Source organism: Neomonachus schauinslandi, chromosome 11, assembly GCF_002201575.2.
Source record: "Neomonachus schauinslandi chromosome 11, ASM220157v2, whole genome shotgun sequence".
In the NCBI taxonomy this organism is placed as follows: Eukaryota; Metazoa; Chordata; class Mammalia; order Carnivora; family Phocidae; genus Neomonachus; species Neomonachus schauinslandi.
Window position 1 is genome coordinate 27,921,482 of NC_058413.1, and position 15,221 is coordinate 27,936,702.

Consider the following 15,221-nt stretch of genomic DNA (forward strand, 5'->3'; position numbering starts at 1 on the left):
TTGAAATGAGATTACAGAAAAAGGAATTTAGTTTAAGCACATTTAAAAAAACCTTCCTGACTCCAAGGACCTGGAACATGATGATACTATTAAGGCAGCTGGTCCAATTTTCTTTTCTGGTCATATTAAGTTTATGAAGGCAATAACCTTAAGATATATGTTATGATCCTCAGCAATCCATAAAAATTGTTTTCTTTTTTAATTTCTGCATTACTTAAATGAAATGAAGGTAATAATATGTACCATGGCATGGGTTAGAAGTTTAAATAAGTTTTTGATGAATTCATGTAAGATATTTGTGAACTGATAGGTTATCCCTTACACTGTATTACTTAGAAACTCAGAATTTAAGTGAAATGGCAAGATTAAGTTTCGTTTTGTCATTCCTAAACTTGTTTTCTCATGAACTGTAGCTTAAATTAGATTCTCAACAAAAAGAGCGATTTGGAAAAAGGGAGAGAGAAACCTTCCCCCAAAATCTAGGTATTAGAACAAAACCTGAAGGTAGAAGGAGAGCAGCATTATATTGTTTCCCCTGTCAACATTTCAGAAACCAAAGGTCGGCTGTATATTTTAACCCAGTCACCATTACCAACTATTGTATCAAAGAACATCTGCTAAAAGTTTATAAGAAAAATGCTGTTAGGTGCAGAAGCAGGAGAACTACAGAGGTTTAGCGACTTTGACAAATATACTGATATATCTGAAAATAAAATGAAAATGTTAAGCCAAAGAATGAATGAATAAGGTAGGTACTCAGCACACCAGAACATAACTGAGATAATACTTCAACATAGGGAATACATTTATATTTTTTTAAAAAATGACAGTAATTGCAAAAACAAAGGCTGAATTACAAATTTCCTGTGTTGTTTTGGACATATAATTCCTTTGCTATGCCATATAATAATGGGGCACATCGTGAGACATAACAAAATTTATAAAATAAACTTTTGTGGAAAGCTGAACAATAAATAGTTAAATTTATTCCTATGAGAACATCTAAAATATTTAATCTGGTATTCTAAGTAAAATCAATGTTCAAATTTCATTTTTATTGCACATTTCTTAGATATTTAAAAAATCATAACTTAAATGAAATTATGACAGCAATTTGTAAATATCTCCATTCCAAGTATCTTTACAGATGAGCTACAATACTTTACTTACTACCAAGGTAATTATATAATATATAATACTCAGTTTCTTATAGCCTACTTCAAATAAACTAAATGAGGTTATTTGAAAATACAAGCTTATTTGAAAATGTAATAGAGAAAATAAGATGAAAATTTCCTTTTAAAAAGAAGGATTTGGGGCGCCTCGGTAGCTCAGTCGGTTAAGGGTCTGCCTTCAGATCAGGTCATGATCCGAGGGTCCTGGGGTTGAGCCCCACGTCAGGCTCCCAGCTCAGCAGGGACTCTTGCTTCTCCCTCTCCCTCTGCCTCTCCCCCTGCTTGTGCTCTCTCTGTCTCTCTCTCTCTCTCAAATGAATAAATAAAAAATCTTTTTTTTTTTTAAAGGAGGATTTATTTCAGGATCAGAACATTATTTTGACTCAGGAATAATATTTTTTTGAAGTAGTGCTTCACAGATGCATTTTTGTGGCTTCTTGAACTCATCTAAAGTTTCTGAGACAGATGTACAGATGAGGTAATTTAGCAAATGATACATTCTATAATATAACAATATAGAAATATAGTAACAAAAAAACACAACATAAAATTTATGCTTTTGTTCCAATAAAATTGGAATTTTATAACTTACTGGCATTTGTAAATTTTTTTCAGCATTCTTGGTATTCACCATATAAATATCTACCTCAACTCTGTTTAATCTTTATGTAAGTCAATAGTTGTAGAACCTCTGGTTCAGAGAGACAAACCAGTTCAGTTTGTTGTTTATCAACTTACATGAGATAAAATACTATTTATTGAAAATGGTGGTGTTTTTCATACTCAAATAAATAACCAAGAAAACAAACATTTCATTCCACTCCAATAGTAGCTTACTGATCAAGGGTCCTTTGGACGGATGTGTGTAGATGTGTGTACATATATGTGTGTATATACATATATACACAAGTATGTGTATATCTTTTTGCTATTGCCTTTGCTGTTTTGCATTTTATAAAATTTCCTGCTCTTTGAAGATGTGTCATCATTCTGCAAGAAGAGCAGCTCTGCACACTGTATCATAGGAACTGTTATGACATGCCTGTTTCTATAGTAACCACAGCAAGTGGGGAGAGGTGTCTGTCAGGAACCAATTTACCTCTCCTGACAGGCAATGCCACCAAAGGGCGGACACAGTGCCCATAAATCTTAGCTAGGACCAAAAACAGAGCAACAATGAGCAAGATAAAATTGTAACAAAAACCAAGGCCCATCACAAAAACTGTAACATACATGAAGAGCCTTCTATAAATAAATGTGTATGCTTCACCACACACATAAGTATTTTCAACTTGTTATTAAACTGATGATCAAAACAAATTTAAAAATTATCTTGCTGTGGAAAGAAACATTAAATACAGCTTAGTAAAATTTACAAGAATGCTTACAATTTATGGATTAAGAGCAAATATAGTTGATAATGCCAAAAAAAGACTTTTGGATTCTTTGCTTTCTTCAATAAAAATACTGGTGCTTTGGAAATAATTCTGCTAAAATAATAATAATAAACTGCAAATCTTTAGCAGCTACAGCAATTAAAATCACTGAGAAAGATTTCTGAAAGGCATGATATCTAGAAATAAAATTTCTCTCATTTTGTTTAAGTTAAACTAACCGGAACATCTTTAATAGTAGGAATTTGGAATTAATAGTGGGAATTTAAAAACTTCTGTTTTTAGACGCTACAGAGAAATAATTAAGTTATAAAATATTTTAAGACAGCAAATAAAAATGCATTTTTTTTAAAAGATTTTATTTATTTATTTGAGAGAGAGAGAATGAGAGACAGAGAGCATGAAAGGGAGGAGGGTCAGAGGGAGAAGCAGACTCCCCGCTGAGCAGGGAGCCCGATGTGGGACTCGATCCCGGGACTCCAGGATCATGACCTGAGCCGAAGGCAGTCGCTTAACCAACTGAGCCACCCAGGCGCCCTAAAAATGCATTTTTTATTCAGTGAAACAAATCAAAGCATGATGTTATAAGAAATAAAATCTTAAAATAATTAATCCTTACTCATAAGGTAATTCAATTAAAGACTGAATGACAAATATAAAAAATTTAGATAAGAAAGTACAAGTCTTGCAGATTTAGGAGTAATTTTCCAAATGTGGCTATTTATTAATTCCAGGTGCTATAAATACATATTTAAAAATAATTTATGTTGACAATGTGTGTATACATCTTCTGTGCATCCACTGAGAACTTAGCTAAAACTTTAAATACACATTAACAATTAAACTAAGGCTGCCTGTGCTCTGCTTATTGACATCTTCTGAGTTTGGGAACAGTTTGTTCACTGTTGATGATTCTAAAACCTTCTGGGTTTACCTCTAGAGAGTTTAAAAGCAACATTACATACATGATTATAAAAGGTTTTGAAGGTGCTCAATACCTGGGGATTGGAGCCATCAAATCCTTCCTCATATATGACTTTCTGGATAAACTGAAGCAGCTTTCTGTAGCCGTGGGTCAAAGAACTGTTGGTAAGAAGTGGTTCATATACATCAGTGGGCTTATTACACAGGAAATTCAAAATCTAAGCTATAACATTAAGGAAATTTATGAGATTAAATATAACATAAAATGAACCAAAATAGTATAAATAATCTAAAAATATACAGTCAATACACCCAGGGAGTAAGTTACAATGCCTTATATTAACTAGCTCAGTGTTCCAGTGTTCTTGACATCATGGGAAGATAAAAATCTGTGGAGACTGAGATGGCTTAATTATGTCAAGCTTAGTTACCTCCAAGAAAATTAATGATTTAATGAAGCAACCTAAAAGATCATATAGCTTTTCTGGAGTAATCATAGATAATTAACACGTAGTTAATGAACTGCTATGCCAAGTACACCTGAATCAATGTCTCAATCACCTAAGCTCATCTTCCAGAAAAGTTTTAATTTTCTTAGAACAAACTGCTAAAATAATAGTAATTAAAAAAATTTGATCTTTTAAGGCCTATGAAGACAAGTGAGTATAATTTCCACTTTGTTTTTAAAATGAAAATAATAAAATAAATGTATGAATTCAAGAAGACAAATTATTTCTCACATGAATATTAGTATTAGTGTTACTATTTTAAAATATTTTACAAAAATAGGGAGCCTGGCAGGTTCAGTTGGTACAGCATGAGACTTGTGATCTTGGGGTCGTGAGTTCAAACCTCACGTTAGGTGGAGAGCTTACTTAAAAATTGTTTTTACAATGTTATGAAACATCTCAAAAAAATTTAGTAACTGTGAAGAACATCTGGTTTAACACTGACTGAATTTAATATTCTTGATAACGCACAGCCTGCGTGCTATGGCTGAACATTAACTGTCATGATAATGAGGTTCTGGAGCAAAGCTATTTCATCGATGTTTAAGTGATGAATGCTGTAAAAGCTGTGCGTGTCCTTAAAAATACAAAAGTGTTTGCTTTACTCTGATCCTAAGTAAAGCAATCACATATGCAGAATCAGTGCCCTAAAGAAAAAATGAAATATAATTTGGAACACACATGCAACATTAAAGAACCTAACAAGTTAGGAAAAGCAGCTGACTACTTAATGTGCAAAATCAATGGTAGGTTGTTCAGCCTGTTGCACATCTCTGTAAATGTTTTACTGAACAGCCAGAGCTAGCCCCAAAGCACCTAACAAAAACAAAAAAGAAAATCAAGAGAAAGGAATGCCGTTATGTGCAAAACAAATATTATGACAAATAATATGACTCCAATTGAAGGCTTTGGCAAGTATGGTTATTTCACATATAGTTATTTCTCCATTTTCAATGAGGGATTGGATTATACAGACACATTTTTCCAGTTTAATGAATGAAGAAATATGTCTATAAAAAATGATATTCCATAATGGCACTGGTGTGACTCTTTCATAAATATATGAATATATAAATATATATAAATACATAAGTATATATGAATAAATAAATAACGTATTTGTCCCGGCTAGCTCAACTTTCAGAAGACAGTACTGCTGTTTGAATGCAGCATGTTCAATTCCTATCTGGGTCAATTAGGTTTGCACAAGGGGTAAATCTCCTCCAGGGTCCCAGATTATGAAATGAATTTCAGCCAACCATTTGACGAATGTCAGTATGGGTTAAAGGAGGGTGGATCAAGAATATACCCAGTTCATTCTAATCCATCAATAATGAATCTACTCAAGACATTATTTCATATATTACAGAAAGTTTCTTAAGCATTTTTCCTTCTGCCCCAAATTGTTCAATAATAACATTTGCCTTAAGTGCCTGGTAGTAAATTTGCTATCTGAGGTACATTACTAGACAACACACACATAAATTACTTCTTAGTTTTTTGTTGCCACCACTCAACCAGTACAACTGGTTATTTATTTTGTATTCTCCCAGTCTGTTAAGGTAGCTATAGTAAAGCTAAGATTCTCTTCAAAGGTGGTGGAAAGGTCTGATATGAGAACAAAAATAAACACATAAAGCCAATACATCTTAGTCTCTTTCCTTATTTAACACTGACATAAAATAATCCAGACACCAGCAACTCTTAGAACTTTACAAGTAATAAACTACCCCAAAGTAATTAGATTTCTAGGACAATAAACACTTTGATAAAAAATTAAATGGGAAAAATTTAGGTATATATATTTAGGTATATAAATTGATAATATTCATTTATGATACATGGGATTATAGCATTTAAAACTGAACTAGTTTATATGCTATTGATATTAAACTACTACTGAGTATTGTTAATCTCCATGAGATACCGTTCCTGCCAGCAATACTTATAAAAATATTTTTTACTGATAAAAATTTTTTCTCTTGTCATCTAAAATTTTTAAAAAATTAAACCCCTTTAATTTTAAGGCTATTGCCTTTTTTTTGCTGCTGTTTAGCAGTATAGTAAAAATCAGGAGTTGGCTGAAGGAAATCTAGTTACAAATATGACCCTGTCCTCCTTATTGTTTCCAAGCAATTAACAAAGGTTAGGTTATCAAAGTATTTAAAACATGTCCCAAAGGCAGCACATTTTAAATCATGTGTACTATTCTACCTTGATTTTCTTAATTTTCAACAACTATTATAGTAAAATGATCTAACTTGAGATTCCACAATTTGTCTTTAAAACTATAACAGTACAAAGAATGTAAAAATAATTACTAGAACTTTAATTTTTACCTTTAAAATATCGAGTATTTAAAATTTTTTCAGTCAAAAAAAATTGTTCCATGTCTGCTTATATCACCATGTCTTCTGACAGTAATTTATTTCTTTACATTAATATTAAATATGGGCAAAAGGGGTCCAATAACACAAAGTGTAAATCTCTCTCTCTATTTTTTTAAGTAGGCTCCACACCCAACGTGAAGCCCAGCACAGGGCTTAGACTCATGACCCTGGGATCAAGATCTGAGCTGAGATCAAGAGTAAGATGCTTAACTGACTGAACTACCCAGGTGCCCCTAATCTATATTCTGATGACCAAATTCAACATTTTTAAAAAACTGACAGAAAGAAATGAGACTTTTGTACCTATCAGTATCTCCCCCACCCAATTTTCAGCAGGTGGTCTGATAGACATTTACATCAGAGAACTTCAGTTTCTGTCAACAAATGGCATTGGTTTTTCTGTGAAAAGTAATTTTGTCAGACTCATTAAGAAAGATAAAAAAAAGGGGGGGGCACCTTGGTGGTTCAGTCCATTGAGCTTTGGACTCTTGATTTCGGCTCAGGTCATGATCTTAGGGTCATGGGATCGAGCCCCAAGTTGGGCTTTGTGTCCTTCTCTCTTTGCTCCTCCCCATGCTCACGCTCTTTCTCAAATAAATAAATAAATCTTAAAAAAAAAAAAAAGATAAAAAAAATCTGCTGTAGTATACCTAGCTATAGATATAGATGCAGTATATCTAGAAAATAACTCAGGCAGATAATAAATACCAGTTAATTGTCTTGTAGTTTCTCAAACATTGAACAAAGGAATACTTACCAAAGTCTGAATAAGATCAAAGAATAAATTTAAATGGAACAACAACAAAAAAGCTTGGGTAACAAAAGACGAGATTTTTTTTTTAAAGATTTTATTTATTTATTTGAGAGAGAGAGAGAGAAACAGCATGAGAGGGGATAGGGTCAGAGGGAGAAGCAGGCTCCCCGCCGAGCCAGGAGCCCGATGTGGGACTCGATCCCAGGACTCCGGGATCATGACCTGAACCGAAGGCAGTTGCTTAACCAACTGAGCCACCCAGGCGCCCCCAAAAGACGAGATTTTATTTGTGAAAATATAAATTACAAAGACTATTATATATATGTTGATAAATGAAACGTTTACACATAGATAAGAAACTCTTGGGTATTTCTTTGTATCAAAACTACTTGATTTTATCTACTGGTAAAGTGTCTGACATAGTAAATACTCAAAAAAGGTTTTGTATCTCTGTCACATTTGATCATTACAATAGCCTTGTCAGGTGAATAGAGTCATTAGCTCCATTTTATGGTAGAGAAAATTAAGACCCTTTGGAGACTTAAGTGATTTGTTCAAGGCTGTACAACAATCAAGTGACAGACGAGGCACCTAAAAAGTTTTCTAAAACTTCAACTTATCTGCTCTTTTAGTTAAACTAATATAAAGCCTCAGAGTGAGATCCAGATTCAATGAGAAGTCTGTGGGTTCAAATACACTAATGTGGCTGTGACGAGCTTTGAACGTGACTCCATTTAACACAAAGTAACCAGGTGTATAGTTTTAGGAAGATATTTTTTTTTAGTCGCTCCTATGAGACCTTCACAAATAGGCCTCACTTGTATTAACTGGTACATGACATATAAAGACAATTCAAGATGGAAAAAAATGTAGATATACAATATATAAATGAGATATCAGCATAACACAGTGGAAAATATGCTTGAGATCTGGGATCCTGGTCAATCCACATCAGCAACTATAGCTAAATGTGTGATAATGAGGCAAAGTATTCAATTTTTCTGTTCTGGGGCTCAAAATTTTCTCATGTAACAGAGTTGCACTAATAATCTCTCTTGTCCTTTCTGACTTAAAATTACATGGCTCAAAAATGACTTTTCCTTTTTAAGACTGATTTCTCTCACTAAAATGATTAATTGCTGGGTTTTTGAAAATAAATTCTGGTGCATTTTAATATTGATTTAACTACTTGATAGAAATACTTAGGAAGAAAAACTGTTATCACTCCCAATTAGGATTAATTTAAAGTGAAGATGAAGCATTTTTGATATTATTATGCAAATCATTGAGAAAATATGATTTGTATTACCAAAATTCTATTTACACATATATTTCAAGTATTCATTTATGACAAATAGTGAGATATACTTATAGGGCAGTAGGCACAATATCAAATGTCTCAACTAATTGTGTAAAATGGTTTGCTGAGCTAAAGTTATATTAGCATATAATTTGCATGTGACTATGAAGACTGTGAAGTCTATTCACAAGTAATTTTCAAGTTAAAAATTCCATTACTATTACCCTGAAGGCTGTCACAGATTTTTCTTTTCTGATGCTTTTCACCTAATTACACTGAGTTCGATTCTCTTCACCATGAATACTCAACTAAGAGTGGAACATACAGAGACTAGAAATGCAAGGAGAACAATGACCAGCACAGACCTCTGAGCCACAGTTGGGAAAATACTAAGAACGTGAGGATATAAGAATTGCATCCACTGTCTGACAGAGATACTACTGAAGAGGTTACGGTCTTTCATGAAAAAGAATTCAGTTCAACGTTACTCTGATTCCTTTACTTACTGATGTAAACAAGTCATTAGATTATGTCTCCTACTACCCATCACTGTTGTCATCTAGCCAACCCTGGGGATCATTAATTATTTTTCAAACATCCTGGCCTTTCAGTTTCTTGACCACCTCTCTCCCAATGATCTTGTTTCCATCCTACCTATGGTGCTCACTCTTATGAGCATATCTTAGACCTTGCCATTATCAATAATTGCTATCCGTATGTAATCTCAATCCATGCTCTCTCCTCCCCACAACTGCCACTTCCTATCTTTCCACCTAGAGCCCATATGTAATCATCTGACCACACTAAGACCTCCATAGCATTGTCTACCACCTCTTCACTCAATTCCCTTGATACACTCTTTCAACTATTTAACCACCTTGATCCATGATCAATCCTTGTCTCTACTTCCTTGCTCTTCTCTTGCTTTGTCTCACTTGCTCAACATAACTATTCTGGCTAGGGGCGCCTGGGTGGCTCAGTCGTTAAGCATCTGCCTTTGGCTCAGGTCCTGATCCCAGGGTCCTGGAATCGAGCCCCGCATTGGGCTCCCTGCTCTGAGGGAAGCCTGCTTCTCCCTCTCCCACTCCCCCTGTTTCTGTTCCCTCTCTTGCTGTGTCTCTGTCAAATAAATAAATCTTTAAAAAAAAAACAAAAAAACCCCTATTCTGGCAAAATTCAACTCTCCGCCCACTCCACATTTGCCTCAGTACAGCTAAGAGTGGTGGGATAAATGGCCCCATCCAGGTGGACTGGTCTCAGTGTAAAATCATGACCTCAAACTTTAATAGGCCCTTAAGACTGCCTGGCAATCCCACTATACACAGTCTCACCCTCCTCGATGACTTTTTCATACTTTCTCTTTTTATATACAAACCTCTAATATCCTTACCCATCTTCATTCTTAGCTTATAACCTTTCACTGAGAAAACAGAAGCAACCAGCAGAGACATCTATCACTACATTTACCTACCCATCAGCATCTGTACCAACACAAATACTCTCTTCCCACGTTACCATAGTTGAACTATTTATGAAACATTTTTTTTTTTTTAAAGTAAGCTCTACGTCCAGTGTGGGGCTTGAATTCATGACCTCAAATTAAGAGTCACATGCTCTACTAACTGATCCAGCCAGGCGCCCCACAGGTGAACTATTTAAACACCTATACTAACCCAGTATCCCTACTTGCTCCCAGGCCTCATCCCATAGGATGTCACTCTAGCAATTCTTCCATCTCTCTCTCATATCATTAACTTTCCCTTTCTACTGGATGCATTCTAAAATATATAAACATACTCTTATCTCTTCCTTTTAAGAAAATAAAAAAAATTTTCTGTCCCACTTCCCTGCCAACTACTACTCTATTTTTCTGCATCAGAACTCCCTGAGTTTTCTAATATTTGGTGTCTCCAATTCCTTCCCTTATATTTTCACTTAAAACTATTGCAACTAGGCTTATACCAACATCATTCCATTAAAACTGTTATTATGGTCACCAGTGACCTACACTGGCTAAAATCAATGGATCCTTTAATTTTTTTATTAATACAATTTTATTGAGATGTAATTCATATACCATTCAATTCACCCATTAAAAGTGTACAAATTATGGGCGCCTGGGTGGCTGAGTAGGTTCGGTGTCTGACTCCTGATTTCGGCTTAGGTCATGATTTCCGGGTTGTGGGATTGGGCCTGGCATTGGGCCTGGCATTGGGCTCTGTACTCAGCAGGAGTCTGCTTCTCTCACTCTCCCTCTGCAGACCCCCATGTGTGCTCTCTCTAAAATAAGTAAATAAATAAATCTTAAAAAAAAAAGTGCACAATTCAATGGCTTTAGTGTATTCTCAGAATTAGGTTAACTATTTTTTTTTTTTTAAGATTTTATTTATTTATTTGACAGAGAGACAGAGAGAGAGAGAGCACAAGCAGGTGGAGCAGCAGGCAGAGGGAGAGGGAGAAGCAGGCTCTCCGCTGAGCAGGGAGCCCAATGTAGGGCTCGATCCCAGGACCCTGGGAACATGACCCGAGCCTAAGGCAGACGCTTAACCGACTGAGCCATCCAGGTGTCCCAGTTAGGTTAACTATTACCACAATCAATTTTAGAATATTTTAATCCCTTCAGAAAGGAGTGCTATACTCATTAGCATCACCCTCCTGAACTTTCCCATACCCCCAAACCTAAAGAACCACTACCTCACATGAGTAGAATAATATAGTATTTGTCTTTTTGTGACTGGCTCATTTCACTTAGCATAATGTCCTCAAGGTTTATCCATGTTGTAGCATGTGTCAGGATTTCCTTCCCCTTTAAGACTGAATAATATTCCATTGTACGTATATACCGCATTTTGTTTATCACATTCATCGATTGCTAGACATTTGGATTGCTTCTACCTCTTGGCTGTTGTGAATAATGCTGCTATGAGCATGGTTATGCAAATATCTCTCGGAAACCCTGCTTTTAATACTTTTGGATATACACCCAGAATGGGATTGCTCAATCATATAGTTCTATTTTTTATTTTTTTGAGAAATGCCATACCATTTTTCATAGTTGTTGTACCATTTTACAATCTCGCCAAGGCACAAAGGTTCTAATTTCTCTACATCCTTGTCAACACTATTTTATATTTTTTTGATAAGCTACCCTAATGAGTGTGAGGTATTATCTCACTGTGGCTTTGACTTGCATTTCTCTAATGAGTCGTGCTATTATCTTTTCATTTCCTTGTCAGCCATTTATATATCATCTTTGGAGAGATGTCCATTCAAGTACTTTGTCCAGATTCTAATCAGGCTATTTGCTGTTGTTGAATAGTAGTTCTTTATATATTTTGCATATTAATTCCTTATCACATAAAAGATTTGCAACTATTTTCTCCCATTTCTTAGGTTGCCCTTTCACTCTGTTGATTGTGTCTTTTGATACACAGAAGTGTTGAAGTTTGAAGTAGTCCCATTTGTTTATTTTTGCTTTCTTTGCTTGTGCTTTTAGTATTATACCCAAGAAATAATTGTCAAGTCCAATGTCATGAAGATTTTCCCCTTCGTTTTCTTTTAAAACTTTTAATAGTTTTGGGTCTTATGGTTAGGTCTTTAATCTATTTTGAGTTAATTTTTGTATATGGTGTAAGGGTCCATCTTCATTCTTTTGCATGTGGATATCCAGTTTTCCCAGGAACATTTACTGAAGACTGCTCTTTCCCCTTGCATGGTCTTAGCTCTCCTGCTGATGACTGTTTGACCATATATGCAAGGGTTTACTTCTGGGTGCTTTATTATATTCTATTGGTCTAAATGTCTGCCTTTATGCCAGAACCATAGTGCTTTGATTATCGTGGCTTTGTAAAATGTTTTGAAATCAGCAAGTATAAGACCTCCAACCTGTTCTTTTGCAAGATTATTTTGGCTATTTGTAGTTCCTTGAGATTCAGTCCCTGTATGACTTTAAATAAACTAATTAAACCTGTTGTGTCTCTTTCCTTATGTTCAAAATGGGGATATAATAAACTTCATGAGATTTTTGCATGAATTAAATGAAATAACAAAAATAATATGTTAAAAGGTGAGAGATAATCAATTCTCAGTAATTATTAACAATTATCAATCCCCATGCTGTCAAATATAATATAATAATGCTCCAGTGGCAAGATGGATGAAAGTCAGGTGGGATAACAAGATGGAGCAAGGTATGCACCTAAGGAGTTAAGAAGGAATGGGACTAGTACAACAGTACCACCTAGAACTGCCAAATGAGTACCAAGAAACATTCTTTTTTTTTTTTTTTAAAGATTTTATTTATTTATTTGAGACAGAGAGAATGAGAGAGAGAGAGAGAGCACATGAGAGGGGGGAGGGTCAGAGGGAGAAGCAGACTCCCTGCCGAGCAGGGAGCCCCATGTGGGACTCGATCCCGGGACTCCAGGATCAGGACCTGAGCCGAAGGCAGTTGCTTAACCAACTGAGCCACCCAGGCGCCCAAGAAACATTCTTTTAATAAGCTTTCAGGAGTGAGCTAAGTAGTGTGGGAGGCACAGGAAATATGGCTACTGTTCATTCACAGACATATCTAAGGAGGAATTGATTTCCAAATGTGTTTTTCTCAAAAGAAAGAATAAGATAGGGAAAAGAAAGTTGATTGTCCAGATTATAAATATTTGCCTACATAGTTATATTCCCAAAGGAGAAATAGCTTTATTGATTTGCCTATTAATAAAAATGTTTATTAGAATAAATTTCAAACATATAAGCAGGAATAATAATAATGATGGAAACCAAAATTCATTAAGCCCTATATTAGCCAATGTTTGCTAAGTGGTAAATTTTTATTATCTCATTTAATAATCTTAAGAAGTAGTTTCTATTATTACTACTTTTATGGAAGCCTAAGTAATGGGGGCCCCGAGAAGTAACTTGTACAATGTCACACAGCTAGTAAGTGGAAGAGTCAGGATTCAAACCTAGATTGTCTAACTGAAGGGCTTCTATCTAAACTATGCTGTAGCACAAGAAGGTTTTTAAAAAGAAAAAGAAAAAAAAAAAAAAAGCCAAATCATCCACAGTTCAAACGCCCTGAGACAATTACTGTTAGCCTACTGATGTATATCTTTACAGACCACTTTCTACATATATACATCATATATTACACATATTATATTGTTTTATAATCTCTTTTGTTTTTATCTCCTCCCTTTGCAAGCAAGGTATTCCACTATGTAGATGCAACATAATTTAATCAACCAATCTATATTGATAATCCTTAAATTACCTCCAGATTTTCAGTAATGCACACAGATTATGATAATCATTCTTGTATACACGCCTTTGTTAACTTGTATCATTATTTCTTTATGATCAATTCCTAGAAATGGGACAATGGTAACAATGATAATGTACACTCCAACTTTTGATACTCTTTACTAGAATTAACAATGTACACTCCTATGGTTAACATGAGTGACATCCATACCATCTTTAACACAAGGTATTATCATTTTAAATATCTGATAGTGAAAAATGGTATCTTTGGTTTGTATTTGCATTCCTTTGATCACTAGTGAGGCTTATTAGCTATTTTTGTTTTTTCTTTCGAGAACATCCCATTGTTATCTTTTGTCCATTTTGTATTAGGATACCCAACTTGTTACCAGTTTAAAAATGCTCTTGGGGCACCCGGGTGGCTCAGTTGGTTAAACGTCTGACTCTTGATCTCAGCTCAGGTCTTGATCTCACAGCTGTGAGTTCAAGCCCCGTGCTGGGCTCCAGGCTGGACGTGGAGCCTACTTAAAAATAAAATAAAAACACTCTCAATTTACTAAAGATATTAACATATTTACACATCTATGTGTTTGTTTTTTAAATTTTGAAATAATTTCAAACTTACAGAAAAGTTGCTAAAATAGAAACTTTTTTTTCTGCTGTTCCACTAGAGGATAAGTTGCTGACATGATGACCTATCACTTCTTAATAATTTAGGCTATGATTCCTACAAACATTCTCCTACATAACAATAATATAACCACCTGACTTGGGATATTGATTATAATTTGGAAATTGATACTACCATCTGATCCTCAGACCCCATGCAAGCTTTGCCACTTGTCCCAAGCAAAGCACTCAGTTCAGAATCACATGTTGCATTCAGTTTTCATGTCTCTCTTCAGTCTTATTCAATCTAGAAGTTCCTTAGAATTTCTTGACTTTTATGGTCTTGACACTTTTGAGGATTACAGGCCAGGTACTTGGTAGAATGTTCCCAATTTGGGTTTGTCTGATGTTTCCTTATGACTAGATTTAAATTAGGTATAGTTAATAGATATACCACAGAAGTGCTGCTGAATTCTCATTGCATATTATCAGATGATACACGATTTCAATTTGCCCATTACTGTTGATACTTGATTAAAGTTATGTCTGCAAGGCTTCTGCACCATAACATTCTTTCCCCCTGTAGTCAATAAATATTTTGTGGGAAGGTACTCCGTGGTTATGTAAATATCTTGTTCCTTGATAACTTTTTCATTCATTTATTTTTATCAATATGTATTCATGGCTTTCTGCTTTATTAAATGGGTTACAATCCATTTACCATCATTATTGATTCTGGTGCTCAAATTTTTCTCCGACTTGGCCAGTGGGAGCTCCTTTGAGCTGGCTTCTGCATCCTTTTGAGATGCTCTGCCCTCATCATTCTCTAGGCACTTCTAAACATAAAAAGACACTACAGGTATATATATATATATATATATATATATATATATATATATATATATAT

At 34.7% G+C, this 15,221-nt stretch overlaps 1 protein-coding gene across 2 annotated transcripts in view; it reads right to left on the reverse strand.

Annotated features, from left to right (window-relative positions):
- The window catches only part of ELP4 (elongator acetyltransferase complex subunit 4), a 250,305-nt gene that overhangs the window by 145,980 nt on the left and 89,104 nt on the right, over positions 1 to 15,221 (reverse strand). For both annotated transcript variants that reach the window (XM_044919304.1, XM_021684719.1), the window contains exon 6: positions 3,568 to 3,652. In XM_044919304.1, the coding sequence (XP_044775239.1) occupies positions 3,568 to 3,652 (85 nt within the window). The remainder of the gene's footprint in view (positions 1 to 3,567; positions 3,653 to 15,221) is intronic.